The sequence below is a fragment of the Peromyscus californicus genome, unplaced genomic scaffold (assembly GCF_007827085.1).
Source record: "Peromyscus californicus insignis strain IS unplaced genomic scaffold, ASM782708v3 Scaffold_7__1_contigs__length_154581171, whole genome shotgun sequence".
Classification (NCBI taxonomy): Eukaryota; Metazoa; Chordata; class Mammalia; order Rodentia; family Cricetidae; genus Peromyscus; species Peromyscus californicus.
In genome coordinates this window covers 3,412,562-3,433,325 of record NW_026294595.1, presented here as the reverse complement: position 1 = coordinate 3,433,325, position 20,764 = coordinate 3,412,562, and the positions used below count along the sequence as shown (strand labels likewise).

At 52.5% G+C, this 20,764-nt stretch overlaps 1 protein-coding gene across 10 annotated transcripts in view; it reads left to right on the top strand.

The window, feature by feature from the left end:
- Nucleotides 1-20,764, top strand: part of Dab2ip (DAB2 interacting protein) — a 182,083-nt gene that overhangs the window by 108,076 nt on the left and 53,243 nt on the right. For all 10 annotated transcript variants that reach the window (XM_052725901.1, XM_052725900.1, XM_052725897.1 and 7 more), the window contains one exon: nucleotides 4,129-4,274. In XM_052725901.1, coding sequence (XP_052581861.1) covers nucleotides 4,129-4,274 — 146 coding nt within the window. The remainder of the gene's footprint in view (nucleotides 1-4,128; nucleotides 4,275-20,764) is intronic.

Below are 20,764 nucleotides of genomic sequence, written 5' to 3'. Positions count from 1 at the left end.
TAATCTCAGTACATGGAAGGAGACAGGAGGATTAGGAGTTTTGAGGCTAGCCTCTTCCCCCCAAAATAAGGTTTGATCCTAGGAAGCCAAGTGTGATGGTGCTACCCCTATAATCCTAGCACTCAGGAGGCTGAGGTAGGAAGATCATGAGTTCAGGGCCAGCCTGAGCTGCATGCTGAGACCCTTCCCAAAAAACAAATGAACAAAGAGATTTGAACCCATGCACCATGCAAAGTTTGAGTGCCCTAGGGGTTGATTGGCAAGGCCAGATCCTGTGGGGGGGGAGATAGTCTCTTAGAGGACATGTGACAAAGCAGACTTTGGGGGGGTGACTGTGGGGGGAGGTCACTGTGGGGGCAGGCAAAGGAGTGATTATGGAGTGATTATTGAAAGCATGCCTGGCCCTCACAGATGAGCTAGCCCTGGCATATGCTATTACAAATGACAGGTTTTTATAAAACCTTTGTATTTGAGTGGGTTCCTTGTGAGAATAAACTTGGCTTTTGTTGGACATTCCTTTCTGCACCCCAAACCTAAACTCTAGTCAGCTTTATGTGTCCTGTTTAATCCTCCCCAACTCATTTCACAGTGAGGTGACAGACCTTGCCCCCCAACTCTCAGAGATAAGCTGGGGCCTGCTACAGCTGGGTTTGAGGCTTATGTGCCTACTTGGACCTCTCCGTTCTTAGCCACAGGCTGTCAGTGTGCTCCGACACATCCCCAAAGTGGGTGACAGGAATTCTGTTCTCTGGTTTTTTTGTTGTTGTTGTTGTTTTTTGTTTTTGTTTTTTTTGTTTTGGTTTTTCAAGACAGGGTTTCTCTGTGTAGCTTTGCGCCTTTTCCTGGATCTCACTCTGTAGCCCAGGCTGGCCTCGAACTCACAGAGATCCGCCTGCCTCTGCCTCCCGAGTGCTGGGATTAAAGGCGTGCACCACCACCGCCCGGCTCTGTTCTCTGTTTTACTGAAAGAAAGAACGATGTGTTTTTTGAGGCAAGGTCTCACTACATAGGCCTGGCTTGCCCGGAACTTACAAAGATCTCTGCCTGCCTCTGCCTCTGGAGTGCCCGGATCAAAGGTGTGCTCCATCAGGTCAGTCAAGGGTTGGCTTGGGTCTTTGTTTTTTCCTCAGTGCTGGCTCCAAACTCTGCACCTGATGCATGCCAAGCAAGCACTCTACCACTGAGCTACCTCCCAGCCCTTTGACTTGGCCTAGCATGACCTTCTGGCTTGAAGACCAACCAGCCACTCTTCATGTGTTCTGGCTCTAGCTGACCCCATGAATGGATAAAGGAAAAGGCTTGTCTCCTTTCATCTAGGGCAGGGGCTGAACCACCTGACCCTCCAGCTCTGTGAATCTGGGCAGATTGAAGGAATACAGCTTGGGGCCTTTGATGAACCTTGCTGCATGATCTTGGGAAGCCCCTTCACCTCTGTGGACCTTCGTCACCCTCAGTAACAGCTTGTCAGCTATGGGTCTCCTTCCAGGATGAGGATATATTATATGTGGAGCTTCAGAACTCGGACCTGGGTTTGTAGGGCAGATTGTGGAAGAGTGGGGATTAACAGGAGTCCTCAAGGGTTCCCTGAAGAACCCTGTGTGATCTGAGCTTCTGGGCCTCTTGGAAGTGTAGGCAGTGCTCACGTTATAGTGGCTGTTGTGTTCCCAGTGTCTTGTGTAGCAGGCTCTTGGAGTACTGGTCCCCAAGGTCATTGCTGGCTTGGAGAGGTAGGTGGTAGCATTGCCGTCCGACAACTGGTATTTGAGCCTTGTGAGAAGTGGGAAAGTTGCACGAGTCCAACCCACTCTCGTAGAGGGGAGACTACTTTTATTTTTTTTAAACTCAGACATAGGATCAAACTGACAATATTATTAGAGAATGGGCTCCATAAATTGTAAGATGGGCTTTGTGGTTCTTTGAACCCCAAGAGTGTAACAATTGTGAAATCTTCATCAGTGCAGAAAATGAAAACCAAGAAAAAGTCCAAGTGTGCTGGGGAGACTCCTCAACTTAGTGCCTGTGAGGGAAGCCACACAGGTCAGCCAGGCGGGGCTGAGGATGGGAGAGCCCGTTTGCACGGAGGTGCGGGTCCCCCAGGAACTTCGAGCTCCCCTGGTGTGCAATGCCTTGCCTGTGGATTATGTCTCTGGAGGAGGGTCCCTCCAGCTTACCTGTAAGCCAAGAGTAGCTACTGAGCTGCAGTGCATTGGAATACCTATTTGGACATTAGTACCTAGGAAAGCTTTGGGTGAGGTGGTATTTTAGTCGACCTAGGAGGACGTGGAATGCTGACAGATGCCAACAGAAGAAGTCTGCTATGGATAGGAGAGGTTGAGGAGGAAGAAAATGAAGAGGGAAAAGGGCAAGGTGAGGGATAGCTTGAGGAATTGCAAGAGAGGGGATGTCCTGTGGGAACATCTCTGCCATTAGCCCCTGGAGCTGGGTGTCCTTGGGCAAGACACCTCATCTCTGAGCAAGGCTTCTTCACTTGCAGACAAGGTTTTTCTGGTGTTTTCTGTGTGTGCTGGTGACACGAAAGGATTTATTCAGCCCATTTTTGAGCTTGTCATGTATGGGGGGTGAGGCTGCAGCAGATGTCCACCTCTGAAGTCAGAGGGCTGTCACACACCGGTTCTCCTGTGATGGATGAAATGTGACATTCAGGTCACATTGACAGCACTGACATCCAAGTAGTGAACACCCCCTTCACTTCTGTCCTTAGATCACCCAGAATCCAGGCTGAGTGGGTGGGGCCCAGCACCCCTCCCAGACAGCTCTCCTCAGGGAGTTCCAGTTCTTGGCTCTTTTCCCCCAAGGGGCTTGCAGGTTCCAAGCCCAGTGTCTTACAGTTTTTAATGCGATGATGAAAAACCATGACCAAAGGAACTTGGGGAGGAAAGGGTTCATTCAGTTTATGCTTTCATATCTTAGTCCATCCACGAAGGAGGTCAGGACAGGAACTCAGACAGGGCAGGATCCTGGAGGCAGGAGCTGACACAGAGGCCATGAAGGGTGCTGCTTCCTGACTTGTTCCCCACGGCTTAACTCAGCCTGCTTTCTTACAGAACCCAGGACCATCAGCCCAGGATGGCACCACCAATGGGCTGGGCCCTTCCACATCAGTCCTTAAACAAGAAAAATTCCCTCCAACTAGATCTTATGGAGGCATTTTCTCAGTTGAGGTTCCCTCCTCTGAAATGACTCTAGCCTGTGTCAAGTTGACCTAAAACTAGCCAGCTCACTAAAGACTCGGCTGTGGCCCCTTGAGCCCCATCTCATCATCTGTCAACGGAGCTCTGGTCCAACCTGCATATACTGACTGAAGCCGGCCTTCTCGCCTGCTTCTTCGTTAGTCCAGAAGCTCTGGGGTGGGGTGGGGTGAGTGGGGATGGTGGTTTGAGCCCGGTGTCCCAAAACTGAGGATGCTCAGCAAACCCTTCAGCACCTCGGGCTCCTCCCCAACGGGTGCACTGGGGGATAATGTACCCATGGAGATTGGCCTTGCTGGGGTCCAGGGGTTTCAGCCTCCATCCTGACATCCAGCCACTGTCTGCCTACCTTAGAGGTCTAGATGGCCCGAGTACTGCTACTAAGCGATGGCCGGCTGGAGGGCCTGCTCTCCCGGCCTTAGCTTCCTTCATCTGTGCAGCGCTCCTGTTAGTCCCGGGCGGGGCGGGGTGTGTGGAATCCCCCTGGGAGGTTGGGGGTGTGGTCTGCTTGTGAAGGAAGGCTGGGAGATGAGGGGCAGCTGGTGGCGCGAGACCCCCAGGTCCCCGCCCTCTTGGCACCAGGGGGCGGGGGTGGGGGTGGGGGGCTCGGGCATCCTCGGCCGCGGTCGGAGGCACTCGGCTCAGCGTCGCCAAGGCAACGGCGGCTTAGGGGCGGGGGCGACGTGGCGGGCTGGGCTGGCCGGCGGGCGGGCGGGCGGCGCGGGGTGGGCTGGGCCGCGCTGCGCGGGCCGGGCCGTCGGCGCTCGGTCGGCGGGCGGGCGGGCGAGCGGCGGCGCGGGCCGCGAGCTGCTGGGGCCGAGCCCGGCCCGCCGTGGGCCGCGAGGGTGCGGGTCCCGGCCCGCCGCCGCCGCCGCGCTAACCCCGCCTCCCCTTCCCCCTCTTGTCGCCCCGCGCGCAGGGCTTCCTCAGCCGCCGCCTCAAGGGCTCCATCAAGCGCACCAAGAGCCAGCCCAAGCTGGACCGCAACCACAGCTTCCGCCACATCCTGCCGGGGTTCCGGAGCGCAGCCGCCGCCGCCGCCGCCGCCGCCGCGGACAATGAGAGGTGAGCCCGCCGTCGCCCGGGCTGTGCCCCGAGGGCGCGGGGACAAAGCCAGAGCCGGGCAGAGCATGCTCCCGAGGGAGGGACGCCTCGCCGGCCTCCGGGAACTCCGGGAACGGGGTCCCCGTCGGGCCATGGGACCGGGGCTGTACCCTTTGCTGCCCCCACCGGCTGCTGGAGGTCCGGGGTGAGGCCGGGCGGCAAGTGCCCTCTCGGGCATGAGGGGTCCTGCTTCGTCTGGCCGAGGTGGGCATTGTTTCCCGGGCCGTGCGGTGCCTGGAGGTAGGGACGGAAGTGGCGCCTCCACCCTCAGGACCCATCCCCCGGCCTGCCGAGTCCCTCGGTGTCCGATACAAAAGGCGTTTTCGCCTGGGTCTTGCCCAGATCAGGCAGCGCTTGTGGCGCGGAAAAGGGTGAACATCTGGAGGGGAGGAGCAGGGGGCTGGGCTGCTTAGGGGGCACATCTGCGCTAAGTAGGGCACGTGCTCCGCTGGGGGCTGGGGCGAGCAGAGCGGGCAGTGCCCAGGCGCTGGGTTGATGGGCATAACCTGAGACCTGGGAAGATGGGCCTTCCCCCCTCCAGTCTGGGCAGCTGCTCCCCTCCTTTACCTCCCGCTCCCAGGGGTGTCTCCTATTCCCTGCTTCCTTCTGGGTAAGCCGGGAGCAGGTGTGGAAATTCCAGGGGGAGGTGGCTTGTGGGGCAGAGGAGCGAGGAGGAGGTTGTTGAGCCTGCTTTGGAGTCACTGGCAATGTGCAGGCTTCAGCTCGCAAGGGCAAGCCATCCTGTCCGTGCGGGGGCACTGGGCGGGCACAGCCTCTGGATTCTCCTCCTTGAGTCGTGTCAGCCACAGGCACCTTTCCACTTAGGCACAGGCACAGTGATGGATTCCTGTGCCAGTTAGAACGTGTCGTGGAGGTGAAGGAGCCAGTAGGCTCTGAGAAGCCTTTTCAGTATTCAGCCCCAATGTCTTAGGCTACTGGCATCTTCCTTCCTGGGTCTGTGTCTGTTTTACCATTGGCGAGTTGGCACTTTCTGTGTGGAAGGCACAGGTAGAATGACAATGTCTCTCCTTTCCTCCTTGGTTCCAGCAAGCAAAGGAGCCCAAGTTATCCTAACTCCTGCCCAAGGTGGAGTGACGATTAGTGACAGCTAGTGTCTTCCTCAGAGTACCCCTCCCACATCCCAATTAGAACCGCTAGACCTTCCTTGTCCCTCAGCCCAGAGCGGCTCTCCAGTGCCTCCCCACCACTGTGGGCACCTGGCTTCCTGCCCCAGCTGCCAAGCCCAGCCCCAGGCAGGACCCCCCGGCCTTTCACTGATGGCTATGGTGCCCCAGGGGACCAGGCGTTCCCAGGCAGGAAGATGCAGCCAGGTCAGAGCTCAGTGCTGGGTGCAGCCACTGCGTCTTTGAAAATCTCCATTCCCATCTTCGTTATTATTGTCTGTCTGGGCGGCAGGCCACCCGGTTTGCTGCCTTCATCTCTCCTACGGCCCCCACCTCTGGCTGTCTCCCCCAAGAACATGCCCTTCTCTGCGCTTTCCCTGGCAGGGGTCCGGACCCTCTGTTCTCACATGCGAGGGCTTGTGTACGTACCTGGTTTTGTGTGCATGTGGTGGTTGTCCGCGAGCAGGAGAGACAGCAGGCAACGCGGGTCTCTCAGTGTGTCTGCCCTCTTGAGAGCAGGAAGCATGCATGTGGTGTTTACCTCCCACCCTGGGAAGCCGGCACCAAAAGGCCGGCAAGCGCTTGGCTGGCAGCCGTAGCCAGAGGTCCAGGCTCAGCTAAGATGACCTGAGATACATCCTGTTCAGCCTGGTCTCAAGTTAGCCTTGTTATATGCAGCGGGAGGGGGTAGGCAGAGTCAGGTTTGAGAGCGAAACTACACGTCCGTTTCTGGAAATGTGAACCTCAGCACGAGGAACTGAATGTCACTGGCAGCGGCATGGAATTGTCTTTTTAATTTCTATAAACAAAATCTGGCCTAGTGGCGTGACTGATACCGGAAAGGAACCCAGGTTTCCCAGGAACAGTCAGGGGAACTGGGCTTGGAATCCTATTCAGTCTAGAAGCTGAAGTGGGCTTTGCCAGGGCTGGGGTCTCAGTTTGTTGCTTTGTTCAGGAATAGGTCTGCTGGCTGGTGTTGGGTGAATTGGCAGATGTTTCTCTGGGGCAGTCCTGGAGTCATCTTGGTCAGTGAATAACTGTGGTGAATCCACTCCCACCCCCTCATTTCATGGTCAGACCTGGGTCAGTGGAGAGGTACCTCTTCATTCTGTGGGTGTAGTGCTGCCCAAGTGGGGTGGAATGGAGAGATTGCATCCCCTCTCTGTGGCACCCCACTGACTGCCCTGCCTTTCTCCGGGGCTGGGGTAAATCCAGAGACACCAAGCAGTGAGTGGATGGGGGACCAGGACTCCTGGGAAGGGGAGTAGAGGCTTCCAGGGTGGTGTGTGAGAGCCCTGATCCCAGAGGCCCTCCCATGTAGATGAACAGTTTAGGGCTATCTGGGTCAGTCTCTTGAGTCTAAGTGGGTGAATCTGTCTGGTTTGTAAGGCCGCTAAAGAGGCGTTGTTGCATGCTGTCTGTGTGCTCTGCAGACTGCTGTGCTGGGGAGATCCTTTTTTTTGTTCTGGAATTCTCCATCCAGAGACTGGAAAATCAGGTGGTTCTGTGCTTGAATCTTTGGGATTCCTGAGAAGGAAGTCTGCCCTAGGTGTGGGCTGCTGCTGTTGCTTGTGAGGCTTGGGTCAGGCCAGCAGAGGGGACTTGGAGGCTCAAGGGCTACAGAACATGTTTGAGCCTTGCACTTACTCTGCTGAAGATGGCTTCGGGGCAGGGTCCCAACTGGTCTCCGGTCTCTGGGCCTCCTCGACACTCCTTTCTCCTTTGGAGGCTGTGGCGGTAAGCGTCGGGGGGCAGGCAGTCATTTCTCCTGGATAGCAGAAATGGGTGCAGGCCAGCGCTCTCCAGGCGAGCCGGTGCTGGCAGAAGCGCTTTCCTTGTGCAGACTGGAAGTGTTGCCGATTCGTTTGCAGGGGTTTTAATGTTGGTAAAGGCAATAAAGGATATGGTGGATAAGCCTTCCCAGAACCAAGACACTGAGCTAGGAGGTCAGTCAGCTGACATCCTTCTCTTTATTTCTCCTGATACCATTTCTAGGCGACTCTGGCCCTCTACATGCTGGGAGAGAGTGTCCCCTCTGACTCTGGGTGTACTCTGGAAGTGGCAGTACCCTCCTGTTCTTACCAGTTGGCCTGGTGTGACACTTAGCTTGGAAATGCAGGCAGTCAGGTGCAGCTAGGCAAGGCTGGTGTGTGTGTGTGTGTGTGTGTGTGTGTGCAGTTCCTTCCAGGGAATGTGTGGAACTCTGTTTCCACGGCCGAGAGTTACTCAGATGTGTAGAGCCAGGGAGGGGAGATAATTGGAAGTTGGAGGTGGGGTTGTTACAGGGACCCTGAGTAGGCAGATATGGGTTCTGTTTCCAGGACTGAAGTAACCCTTAGAGGAAGAGACAGGAAGCTGGATGAAGAACAGGAAGTGGAACGTTGTGTGCTGGCTCCTGCCTTGCTGTGCACAGGGAATGGGACATCGGGCCCTGCTCTGCACAGGGAATGGGACATCAGGCCCTGCTCTGCACAGGGAATGGGACATCAGGCCCTGCTCTGCACAGGGAATGGGACATTGGGCCCTTGCTCACTTCCCCTTGGGACTGGTCTGTGAAGTATAGTGACTACAAGATGCAGTTCAGACAGTTGCTAGGTATAGTGTGAGTTTTGGTTTTGAAGCCATTCTTGGAGCAAGTCACTTAGGTTTTGAGAGCCTCAGCTTATACATCTATAAAGTGGGCACAATGTAAATTATGATGGAGATACTGGTATTGATACTTTAGTATTTAATCGCAAGTATTTGATCTTATTCCATGCTGTTTCCTTAGCATTTAATACTGGGTCTCATACACTTCTTAAATGTTTCTAAAATTTGATTAAGTGAAGCATAATATGTGAAAGAACTTAGCCTAACTGTAGGATTTGAAGTATTAGTTAGTATCAGTAGGAGGAAGCCATTTTGTGTGGTAGGCCTCAGCTTTCTCATCTCTATGCTGGGACCAACAACCAGTCATGTGGTATCATCCCATAATTCTAGAGAGATCACAGATGTAAGAAGAATTGAGTCCTGATGGAGGTTGTTGTTAACCTTGAACGAAGCAGAGCGAGAGGCCTGGGAAAAGGCCCTCTTCTCGTCCACACCTGGAGTGCAGAGCTTTCCTGTGTGGTTTACAAATCTATTTTAAATGTCCGTTGTTCCAGCTCCTTCTGAGCCATCCTTATTTTAAATCATTTAGCATTTAGCTTTACTTTTTCTTTATTAATTTAAATCCTTGCGTGTTCATTTTTTTGTCTACATCTCTTATTTTCTCATAGGACAATGTCTTAGAAATAAAATTACTAAGTCAAAGAATATGAAGTTTGAAGTTTTTGACCGAAAAAAAGCATATCAAAAACCTATAATGGTTTATTCTCTGCCAGTGAGTTTTGAGAATGACGACCTGTTGGTTTGCCTTCACATCCCTAAGAGATGAGCTGTCTGTCATCATTGAGACGGTCTCTTTCATTTTGGAAAGACAGAAAAATGACATTTCTTTATTTGCATTAATTTGCTTGTTAGTGGTTGAGTACGGACTGCTCTCCTGAGTCAAGCGGCCGGCGGTGCTGGTAGTGCTGTTCCTCCAGACTCACCTCTTGCGTCCTGTGTTCTGAGTTCCCGTGATCTGTTTCCCGACAGAGCCTTTGGCAGATTTGCGGTTGCCCTGTCTTGTCTTCCTCAGCACCAGGAGGCCTTGTGTGGGTGGCCCTACATGTTACATGAGCTCTAAGGAGAGACTCACTAATTCCTGTGGGCTCTCTCTCATCTCTTCCCCTCTCTCCTCCCCCTCCCTCCAGATGGGACTCAGATTGAATTCTTGAACAATAATCATTACAAGGAAGCTTATATTCACGCGGTACTTGGAGAGGGCATCTGTCCTTCACAGGGTAGGCAGGCAGAGAAGGGCTGAAAGGTCCAGGGAAACTGAGGCCACATAACAGCCAGGCCTTTTGTAGTTAGACTGCCTCCCTATTCAGCACTTCACTTGAGGCTCGAGCATGGGCAAGCCCAGCTAGAGCTTCAGCTCCAGAGGAGAGGGAGGCCACAGACGCAACCTGGATGTATGGAGCAGCCAATTTATTTTTGCTTCCTCATTTTTATTGCCTGCCTTTTATATCTGCGGTTCCCTTGTGGACCTTATAGATACCTGAGCTGGATAAAATTGTAAGGAATGGTGGAAATTAGCTAGTGATCAGCCCCAAGCTGCCCAGCTGAAGTTTCAGAGGCTAAGTAAGCCTACCTTTGGACAAGCACACATACATTTGCATGGTTTTTATATATTTTGCAATTGTGCATGTGTCCTTGGAAAGTTGTATGTGCATGACATGTGAGTATTTTTCTATATGTCTTTGTATTTTGAATAAGCGTGTATATAAAACATTTGCAACAGACCAGTTTGGCATCCTGTTGGATTAGACCATATGAAGTTTTAAAATTTCTGTAGGTCAAATATAGGCAAATGATTCAAACTAAGTACTCAGTAAGTGCTGACTGCTGTATTATTGTGTATCTTCTTCATGTGTGTGTTGCCTTTTGTGTTTACGTATACTCTGTGTTGTCCAGGTGCATGTTCTGAGTTTTCTGTATATATGTGTGTGGTCTGTGTCCATGTGTGTATTCCTGTCCACATTCGCAGTTCTGTCTGGGCATGTGGACATGCTGTCCTGTTTGTAAACAAGCTGCCTAACTTCTGGGGATAACTTACCCAGCAGCAGCCCTTGGACTCCCTTCTCAACCTCACATGCTAAGTAGACCCAGGTCCTAGTGACAGCCAGCCTCTGGGTACCGTGGGACTTCTCTCCCCAAGTAGCCTTGCCTATTTCCAGGTCCTATATCAGAGGATATGCAAATAGACTCTTTAATGGAATTCCTTTGCAAAATATTATTTGAACCAGAAAGTTAATTACTGGGCTCTAATTAATGGCTATTTCTGAAGACCACAGAAGCAAACTGGAGATCATAGAGAGACTGAGAAGGCGAGAAGGCAAACCACGGACCTCCCTGACTGGCTGTTGCCTTCCAGGGGAACAGCCTATGTTTGGCAGTCCTGAGACTGTGAAGGACAAAGCGCCCCTTCCCAGAGAAGCTCTGATGGTTGTACATTTCTGCTGTCCATGAGTCTGTCTGTCTGGAAGGAGGACCGTGAATAAGCGTCCCATCCTGTAGGAGCTTGTGAGTGGATGTGGGCAGCAGGTCTGGATTGAACCGAAGCTACCTATCCTCAGAGCTCCAGGTGACATGCCTAAGGCCTGCTCTTTCTTCCATGAAACTGGCCCATTTCCTACTCACTCCATGCAAGGGGTACTGTCCCTTAGCCCAAGCAGCGCCTAGATAACTGCCATGGCCACACCCCACCAAGGGCTCAGCTCCTTGCCCTCAGACCCCTCCAGTGCTTGTATGGAGTCTGATCCATGAGTAAGGTGAGACCACACTCACTCTCGTGCCATCGTCTGGTCTTTGAGTACTGTCAGCAAGCCACACCCCCTTCTAGCCCCCTTCTCATCGTGAGTCTGTGTGTTTCTGTTCTTCAGAAGGCTCAGAGGTGACTAATGCAGTTGACATGGAAGTTCCCCTCCAGGCCTGCTGTGCCTGCTTTCGCATTCCCTCCTGAACTAGAGAATGAGCTCCATAGACATATGGCTGTTCACCCGTCTGCTATTCTGCATGCACACATAGACTTTCTTTGGGGTGGGAACTTGGGTGTAAGTACTTGTGAAAGCCATCACTTATGCGCTGAAGGTCCTGTCTATGCTGGGCAAGTAGTGGGTATAATCCCAGGAGAGGGAGGAAGAGAGTGTCCAACCTGACACCCTTCCTGGGTACTCCCTAGACATTCTTAGACTAAGAAGTGACCCCCAAAGCTGGAGGTTAAGCCTAATCCTGGCAACATGTCAAGAATGTTTTTGCCTGCTCAGGAGGCCTGCATGCCTCTGACTCCTGACAGCTTCTGCAGTGGGGCTGGTCAGAAGCAACGACAGTGCTGTGTGCTGCACGGAAATGTTTAGTGCTGTCAGTAACTTTCCATGGCCTTAAGTTTCCTAAGAGATTGGGGTAGTGGGCAGCCCTAAAGCCCTGCTGCTTGGGGCATCCTCCAAAAGGTAACCTGGCAGGCTTTTGTCACCCACCTTCTGTGGGCACTCACGGGAACGTTGGTGTTTCTGGCCAGGCTGGAGCAGGGGCTTCAAGAGTCACAGGCATGCTCTGAGTCCAGCTTTCCCATCTCGTGGAACATCTCCCTGTGTCTGCTACCTGCCAGTGCAGCGGCCTTCCACCTCCTTTTCCAGTGGGAAGCTCCTGCTGGGGGTTCTTCAACCTTCTCTCAGCTGCCCTGGCAAATCCCCTTCTCTGTTAACCTCCTGCCCACTCTTCTGACCTTCCTTGAACAAGCAGGGTCCTGCTTGATTGTACATCAACCTGGCTGGATTGTAAAAGAGCATTGGGCACAGAGAAAGATGGTACCAGGGTAGCACACACCCTAATAAGATGTGACATTGTTGTAGGGAGTTCTCATGCTGAGGGCAGTGAATTAGTGTAGCATCTCCCTGTGCCCACTGACTAAGGGGAAGTTAATTTCATGCTCTGTCTTTTTGACGTTCATAATCAGAGCCTTGTATTGCAGCTGCAGATTGTTAGCATGTGAAGAATGGCCAAGCCTCAACAATTGCTGTTTCTGGTTGGGGAGGAGATTTATAATGGATTGTTCCTGGCCCCACCCCCTGTTCTCTTCCCTTGTATGCCTTCTTTTCAGTCCCCACCCCAGACTCAGCTAGGAGACTCAGTCGTAGAAGTGGCTGGGTGGAGTTTGTCACAGATGTTCAGGGTAGATGTTCAGGTGCTGGGATGGCACCTGATAAAATACAGGTTCTTGGTCTCCACCCTAGACCTGCTGGATTACACTCTTTGCTTGGGTAACATGTCTCCTCCAAGTCTAAGAACTGTTGCCCAAAGTTGAGAACCTTTGTAGAGGGGCGAAGACTGACCCAGCTGTGTGCGGGCAGCTTGTCCAAGCATATCCTGTGCTGTGTTCTTGATTCCTCACAGTAGGGGGCGGGGGTTCCCATTTCACAGATGGAGAAACTGAAGCTCAGTGTGTGAGTGGCCCCTTGTCACTCCTGGGAGAGCTCTCTGCTTAGGTAGTTCATTCCCCGGCCAGAGCTGAGATTCCACCTTTATCTGGGCCTGCCATTTGCTTTAAGGTTGGTTGTAGTACCTTTTCAAAGAACATCTCAAACCAGGAACCCTCTTGTTAGAAATAAGTTCAGGGTCAGGAAAGAGCCCAGCACTCACTGAAGTGTCCCCACGGGGCAGCATGCTCCCCTTGGTCAAGAAGGTGCTTGCTCTTCAGCTGTGGGGATTTCTCAGCCTGGTGTTGACTGTCCGGCTCCCACTGTGGATGGAAAGCATCTCATTGTGCCAGTGCTCTGGGCTTCCTGGCGGTGCTTGGATGAGGTCAGGCCTGGAGACCGTGGTCAGCAGGTGAGTGAGCTCGGAGAGGGCGGGCAAAGCTGGAGCCGCACTCGTCTCCATCTCCAGGTGTCCAGAATTGAGCCCAGACCAGTCCCCACAGCCCGTTCCGTACTCTGACCCCCTGGTTCTAGGGGTGAAGCACCAGGATGAATAAGCTCCGGCCATGTAATTCAGGCCCAGTTCCATGAAGGCAAAGCCCCTGGGCAAGACAAGCCAGTGTTTCAGGTCTGGAGGGGTGTCCTGCCTTCTGGACAGAGCTCTCAGCGCAGCCTAGAGGGGTCTGTCTTGAGGGAGACAGATCAGCCCAGGTCACCTACCGGGTGGTGGCTGAATGAGAGGAGTTAGGGGGTCTGGCTTGTGAGGTAAGGTCTTGGAATTTGAACCCCTGGCTGCCCATTCCAGGCCCTATCCCCTATAGTTGCCACACTACCACATGCTGAGGAGTCGTCTCCCGGAACCTGTCTGAGGCCTAGGCCGCCTACTGCTCCCCTCAAATTCCCTGTGTTAGTGAAGCAGGCCCAGGATTCCAAGAGGGAATGCACACTGCAGGTTTGTGCCGTCTTTGCTGGGCTTGGTTCATTGCATTCAGGTCGTGAAGCCCTGGAACTTCCTGGACTGTTGGAGCTGGGTGGGATGCAGATGTCTTTCATCTCGCTGTCTCCATGGCAGGCTTCTCTCGGTGCTGGGATGGCACCACCCACCGCCTTTGAGTGGCCACTGAAAACGGGCTATGTCATGCCTTTCTGTGTTTCACGCTCACAGGTGCTGTTACCATCCCCACTTTACAGAGGGGACAACGGAGTCCCAGTGTGGCCCTGCCTGTGAAGCCCTGTCACCTGTTTTTCATGTGGTCTCTGCTCACATGTTCATGTTACATGTTCGGATAACACTAGTAATAGCAAACTGCTTACCATTTGAGGCGCATGTGCCAGGCCTTGGGCGGTGAACACACACCATTGCTGACGGCCTACTCCTACTTTACCCTTCCTGTCTGGTGAGTGAAGAAATTGGCCTCAGACAGTAAGTCTCTTCTCCAGGGTTAGCCTCACAGTAGACTTAGAGACAGACTTTCTTTAGCTACAAAGTCGGGGTCCTCTAGTGGACTGGTCATGTGGTGAGCCATCTTCCAGGCCAGGCCCTTCCTCAGCTCATGACAGGCCGAGCCATGTGTACTCTGGTTGCCAGAGCTAGGTTCTAAACCCAGCAGCCCATCTCCCATCTCTAGGGCCTAGGCTTTAACCACTGGGCAGTGCTGCCTTTTCCTAGTTTACAGATACATAAATTGAGGTTTTCCAAGGGAAGTCACTTGCCAGTGATTAGCAGAGATGGGATTACACTTGGGTTTCTCCAGAGTATTTCACTGTCTCCTGCATGAGAACATGGTGGCTGCCAGGAGAGTTTTGGGGACTGTCTCTAGGCCACTAGAAACTCTGCAAGAGGCTGATGTAGTGGTGAAGTCTCAGGGAGGTAGGTGGGCAGTTTCAGTTTGTGGTTCCTCCATTGTGCTGAGTAACTTTCTAGTTCTTGAGTTGGTACTGATGAGCAGTAGCTGTGTTTGGGTCTGTGTTATGGTGATGGGGAAGAGGGCAGGAAGGTGTTGGCTTTCACAGCTCCCCACTCCCCAAATCAGAATGTGGATGTGACTTTGATCACTGCCTTGGAAAGTATCATGGTGATGGTGGATAGTTAACCTGTTGCCCAGTTTCCTCTGGGTCTGTGGAAGGGTGTAGTACTGAGGGCTGTCTTGTGGGCTGCAGGCTGTGGGCACAGTCCAGGGTACATGAGGTGGTCTCATCTTTGCCCCAGGGATCCCGATGTGCAACTTTGGTGCTGAGGATAAGGGTCATGAAAACCTACTCCACAGTATTTCAGAGCCTGTGCTGGCGTAGCTCAGCAGGGAACATTTACAGTCTCTTCAGACTAGGGGAAGGTCCTGCTCTCCTGCCTGCCACATTCCCAGACTAAGTTCCACAGAACACTATTCTTGCTGCTGGTAATGGGTTAGGGATGAGGAATTTCCTAGCCGAAAGCCATCTGGTGGTGGAGGATGACCTCAGAAGTGGTTTCAGAGGTTTCTGGATGTGGGACTATATGTTGTCTTCCACAGGGGCTGTTTGCTTCCTTGCCCCAGAAGGTTAGAGCCTTTGAGAGGTCATGTAGTAAAGACACCAGTTCTGCTTTGTTTAATCCAGGGCTTCCTGCCCCTACGCCTACCCCAGGAGCAGCTGTGGACGTCTGCAGGAATGTTCTGCAGAGCACCATTCGGTAAACACTAGCTTGAGGTGTTCCCTCTCCTCAGAAGCGTGTCTTTAAGATAGGACTTTGGGTGCATTCCCTGCCTTCAGGGCCTGCAGGGGTGAGCCCTGCACAGTGGCGGTGCTGGCTCAGGGGCAGGGTGATGCTGTTTGGGGAAAGTTACTATGAGGTGCCCAGAGCTGATCTTCAGAGTTGCTTCCAATTCTCGTGTGTGTGTGTGTGTGTGTGTGTGTGTGTCCGTCCGTCAGTCCGTCTGTCTTGTCCACACCCTCACTGGATTAGTGGTTTGACCATTACTAACCTTAGCCAGGATATTGGCTAAGTTGTCCCTTTAGTAGGATGATGGGTCCCCTGTACACAGCAGCTCTGGCTCTGGGTCTCCCCATGCCCCTCAGGCGCTCTCTGCAGAAGGCAGTAGTTGGGCAGAGGCTGTCCACAGATTTGCATAATTGTACTGTCCTCTGAATAATTAATAAAGCACTGTCCTTGCTGGGAGCAAAGTCTGTGCCATTATGGATGGGTCTGCCATGAATGGGTTTGCAGGAGCTCTTCCGGAGGAGCTGGTTCCTGGAGTCCTTGACCTTTCAAGGAGCCCTCTATCTAAGAGAAAAGTGGGGACACTGAGTTGTTTTGGGGGAGTTGCTATTGTTTTTGTTTGTTTGGTTGTTTGTTTGTTTTCGAGACAGGGTTTCTCTGTGTAGCTTTGGAGCTTGTCCTGGAACTCACTCTGTAGCCCAGACTGGCCTCGAACTCACAGAGATCCGCCTGCCTCTGCCTCCCAAGTGCTGGGATTAAAGGTGTGCGCCACCACCGCCCGGCTGGAGTTGCTATTGTTGTACCCATGTGGCCCTTGTGCTGGCCATGTCCCTTCTGGGATCCATAAATGGGATCTCTGGTGCACATGGGTTATGCCTCTGTGTTCTCTCTGATTTCTTTGTTCTTATACTGTCTTCTCAAATGTGTGTCCAGCTGTTATTGGGACCTTGCCCCGTTTTTTGGAAGCCACAAGGGCGTGGTGCTTACCTGTAGCTAGAAGTGCATTTTGGAGCAGGAGAGGGTAAGGTAAGCATGTCTACCTGGATCCTCTTCCGGAATTCCAGTCTCCCAGTTTCTGGACCTCAGAAGGTTATTGGTAGCCTGGAGGAAATTCCATTTGAGATTTCTAGTCCTTTTTTAATTGCCTCTTGTTGAGATGAATGTTCTTTCTGGTATGTGGTCTCTTGCTTCTTCTTATGCTAGAAATGGAAATTGAGGCACAGATCTGCCCCAATGTGCTGCTGGAAATTGAGGAAAGTCCTATTTCTCCAAGCTGGGATACACTCCCCTATCTCCCCCTCTGTCCCGAGCTCCCATGGAAGTGTTTCTCAGAACTTCTTACAGGTGTTACAGTCTGTTAGGGCTGAGGGAATCCTATTGTACATACAGGTAGGTGGGCAGCATTCAGTGAGCTGGAGGAAGTAGATTTCTTCAAGGCATGATTCCTCAACTTGAAATGCTAATGTGTCTGAAACTACAAAAGGGAGTTTGGGTTACCTTCCTGCCCACACTGCACATCCCTAGAATGGGTGCCCTGTTCATAGGGACAGGCCATGCTGTCCTGCTAGAGCTGAATGCCCCGACTCCTTTGCTGAGTGTGCCGTGTGTGTGTGTGTGTGTGTGTGTGTGTGTGTGTGTGTGTGTGTGTGTGTGTCAGAGAGAGAGAGAGAGAGAGAGAGAGAGAGAGAGAGAGAGTGTGAGTGTTGGGTGGGGTGGGGTGGGATGGGTATGAGAGTATGTGTGCATACTAAATTATTTACCACTTTGCTTTCATACCAGATAGAACTTTGGCAGGACAGGAATCATCATCCCATTTTACAGATGAGCTAGAGAGGCTCAGAGAGTAATAATCACACCAAAAGGCACCGAGTTTGCATTTTAAATTTACACTCATCAGCTGGGCCTTGGGCTATTGCCCTGCAGCTACCAAGAACCTTCTGCTCCCTGGATCAAAGTTAGTCTGTTGGCTAGGGTGGGGCTGTGGGGACCTGTTGCTTCTCCAGCTGTCTTCTCCACTTGCTTGGAGCGTCTGGGGTGAGAGATTAGCAGAATCCCTGTTTAATAGTTTTCCCACTGTGAGGTTGGCTTTGACACCTTGTGTCAGTGTGGGCATAAGACTGCCAGATGCCCCACTCATTGGGCTGCCCCTGATAGGCTACCTTTTCCTCCTCTTGCCCTGTGTTTTGGAAAGTGATTTGGAGTGTTCTAGAACTATAAGGCGTTCGTCTTGGGTTGTGGCGGTGGGAGGGAGAGGAAGAGTGTCCAGCTGGCTTGTCTTTCTTCAGCCCTTTCTGAGCCTAGAGGTTGGATGGGCAGCCTGAGGTGGACATGCTCTTGATAGGCATGAGGATTGTACTGCGGTGTGATTCAGGTGTGATGTACATGGGTATGACTCAGGATTTGGACCCAGCTGTTTCCTATTTCCATCCTCACCGCACTGAAGACAAGGCACACTGATGAACACAGTTCTGCTCTGTGCCATATGGACCTGTGCCTGGGCCAGACTCTGTCATCTTGGGTGATGAGACAGGTCCCCTGGGGTCTTGAGGTCTACCCGAGATTGCATGCGTGGTCATTTTATCATCTTATTGTTTTATCCTATTATCATACATTGGAGCTTCTATTTGAGGCCCCGGGATCCTGACAGTAGATCCCATCAGCGCTCCCATAGTTCACCCCACCATGTAGCAAGAGATGGCCCAAGACAAGCAGGAAATGACGTTTGTGCTGACATTCTTCCACTTAGAAAATCAATATTCTGTGGTCTGCCTAATTGCTCTGTTGTTGCTAAATGAGTCATTATGGAAGGAAAATAGCAAATGCATTGTGAGATTAATGGGAGAAAATAGTTGGCAAATGACTTTGGTTTGCTTCCGAAACTCCGAGAAGGTGTTACTATGAGAAATCTGGAGAGTCATGCAAGTCCCAAGCAGTGGGGAGACAGGCAGCTATTGGGTGGTGAGGTGCTGGAGGTACTGACAGGTCTAAGATGCCCGTTTGAGTCGGGTGCCACTGGGACTGGAACCAGGAGTTAGTAAATGTCAAGTTAGCCCGCACCGCAAAGGAACTTCGATGGCCTGGGCTGGAGGGAAGGGGCATTGTTCAGGTAGACCCTGCCACTTGTCAGGCACCAGGCAAGCTGGAAGAAGTGGTGGGTACTGAGCCTCTCCCCTCAGGGCTGGGATAAAATTGTCCCACAGGCAAATTATAATTGCACTGCCCATGGAAGTGAGTCCAGATGTGGCATTTGATCCAGTGGGAGTAAGGTAGGAACAGTGAGCTTTCTGGGCAGGTAGAAGAGCATACACACATTCCATGGTCTGGCTGCTGGGGGATGGAAGAGTATGTGACCCTAAATCTCAGACCGTCCTAGGAAATATAATTCTTACAAGTGTGGAGACCAAGGCAGAAACAGCTAAGTACTTGCCTAAGGTCATATAGGCGTTAAGGTGAACTGGGTTCAAACCTGGGCCTGAAGAACCCCAAGTCCAAAGGCACTTGGAAGCTGGCACCTGCGACTAGTGTCAAGGACTTCATTCCCACAGAAGGACTGGCAGCTGCCTGAGACTGTTGAACTGGGGTCTACAGGACGCCAGCAAAGTGTTGGCCTCAGTATCCCCAAACCAGACTTTTCTTCCTCTTAATGGCAGCCTGACAGTTTCGCAATGTTCTAAATGCCGAGTATATTAATGACTCTTGAAAAGGCTTTGTAAATAACATCCGTCTCCCCTCCCATGAGGCCTGTTGGTTTATTCCTTACTAGTATCCAGCTCACTTGTGATGATGTGGGGCCTTCTGCTGTCTACAGAGGTGTTGGTGGAGGTGTGGTTAGCTGAGCACACTTGGAGATTTCTGGACTCTCCAGGGTTTCAGAAGTGGCAACAGCAGGTGGGGAGAATTGACCTTCACTGTGAGCACTAAGAAAGGCCTGGAGGGCATCAGAGGCCATGCTGCCCTGTTTTCTGGAGATAGCTGAGCATCTTTGTGCCAGAGGAGCTGTGCAAAGAAACCCAGCCTTTGAGGGCTAGATCCTCAAGTCTGTGGTCCGTTCTGGAGTGTGTAGCCCCCTCAAGTTCTGGGTAATCCAGAGATTCCAAGCAGTAGGCCCACATTCTTCCTCCCCCACAGCCAGGTTTCTGGAGGACAGGGAGTGATGGGTTGCAGGTAGGGCTGTACGCTCGTCTTCCTAGGTACAGAGTAACCCGGGATTGGGTGTGCAGGACCTGCTTGCACCCAGAGCCAGACCTCAGGGTGTCCCTATAGATGCTGAAGGACAGGGCCAGATGGGCTGTTGAGCCTCGGAAGTGTCAGGAGCTTGCTGGGCATGTTTGCTACTGTTGCTGGCTGGAAGCCAGGTTTCAGCCCGGGTCTGATTGGCTGTTCCTGCCCCTTGCCAAATGTAAACTGCAGCGCTCCATGGCTAGAGGCTAAGTGTTTATGTTGGTTGGTTAAAGAGCCCAGCCGGTGCTCTTTGTCCCACACTCATTCCATTTCCCAAAAAAACTTCTGCTTAGTTCTTCAAGTAAACAGCAAGGCATTTTGCTGCGGGACCGCCAGCCCTGCCCAGTACCCCAGCCCGCTGCCGGAGGGAGCCTGAGGTAGCAGCAAGGAGGCTTGCCGGGCCCCCTGTTGTGATCAAGACCATGAGCAAACCAAAAGCAACTTTGGGAGGGGGGTTATTCCGCTTTACCACTTACAGTCCATCGTGAGGGAAGTCCTGGCAAGAACTGAAGCGCGGACTGCAGAGACCATGGTGCTGCCTGGCTTGCTCTCTGGTTCACTCAGCTTGGGTTTAGATGGCCAAAGACCATACCTGCCCGGGGGTGCTGCTGCCACAGAGCAGACATGGAGGCCTCTTCTTAAGTAAGGTTCCCTCTTGTTTGTGTCAAGTGACAGAACCAACCAACCTGTACCGCCAGCTTTTGCTCTTCAGTGTGCTATTTTAGGATCACATAGCAGCCCTGACTCTGGATACCGATCCTGGGTCTCTTCATAGGCATTTTCCGGCTTTCCATAGACAGGCTTGGGCCTGCTGGAACCCAGGGAGGTGTGAAGTGGAAGGCACCTCGTTAAGCTTCCCCTACCATGTATGTATGCGTTGCTTCTCCTTGGACCATGAGAGGATTTGAGATCCTTTCTTCTGTATTTCTCTCCCAGCTAGGTATCCCAGCCACTGTGCTAGTATGTGTAGGTACCCGCTTAAGGCCAGGTGGATAGTGGGCTCTTCTCAGAGCCCGGTCTCAGGGTGCCCACCTGACCTGCAGCCTCTTACTCCTAAGTCAGAGTGGCTGAATTTCTAGTCTAAAGATTTGCCGTGAGCACAGAGCTTGGACTCCTCTCCACCCAGGGAGTCCCAGGATAAGTATTGTAGTGGTGTCAGGCAGACTGCTGTGGGCACACACAGAGAGAGCGGCCCTGCAAACAGTCTCCTGCGTGTGCTCCTGTCTGCTGAGAAGCACTGAGTCTCAGATCATTCCTAGCATGCCTCAGTGTGTTCCTAGCAGGGACCAGCAGCTTCCTTACTGGCTCAAGGGTCAAGGGGCCTCCTTAAGCGACCTTAGTCCAAGTAGAACTCAGGACCTGAGCGCC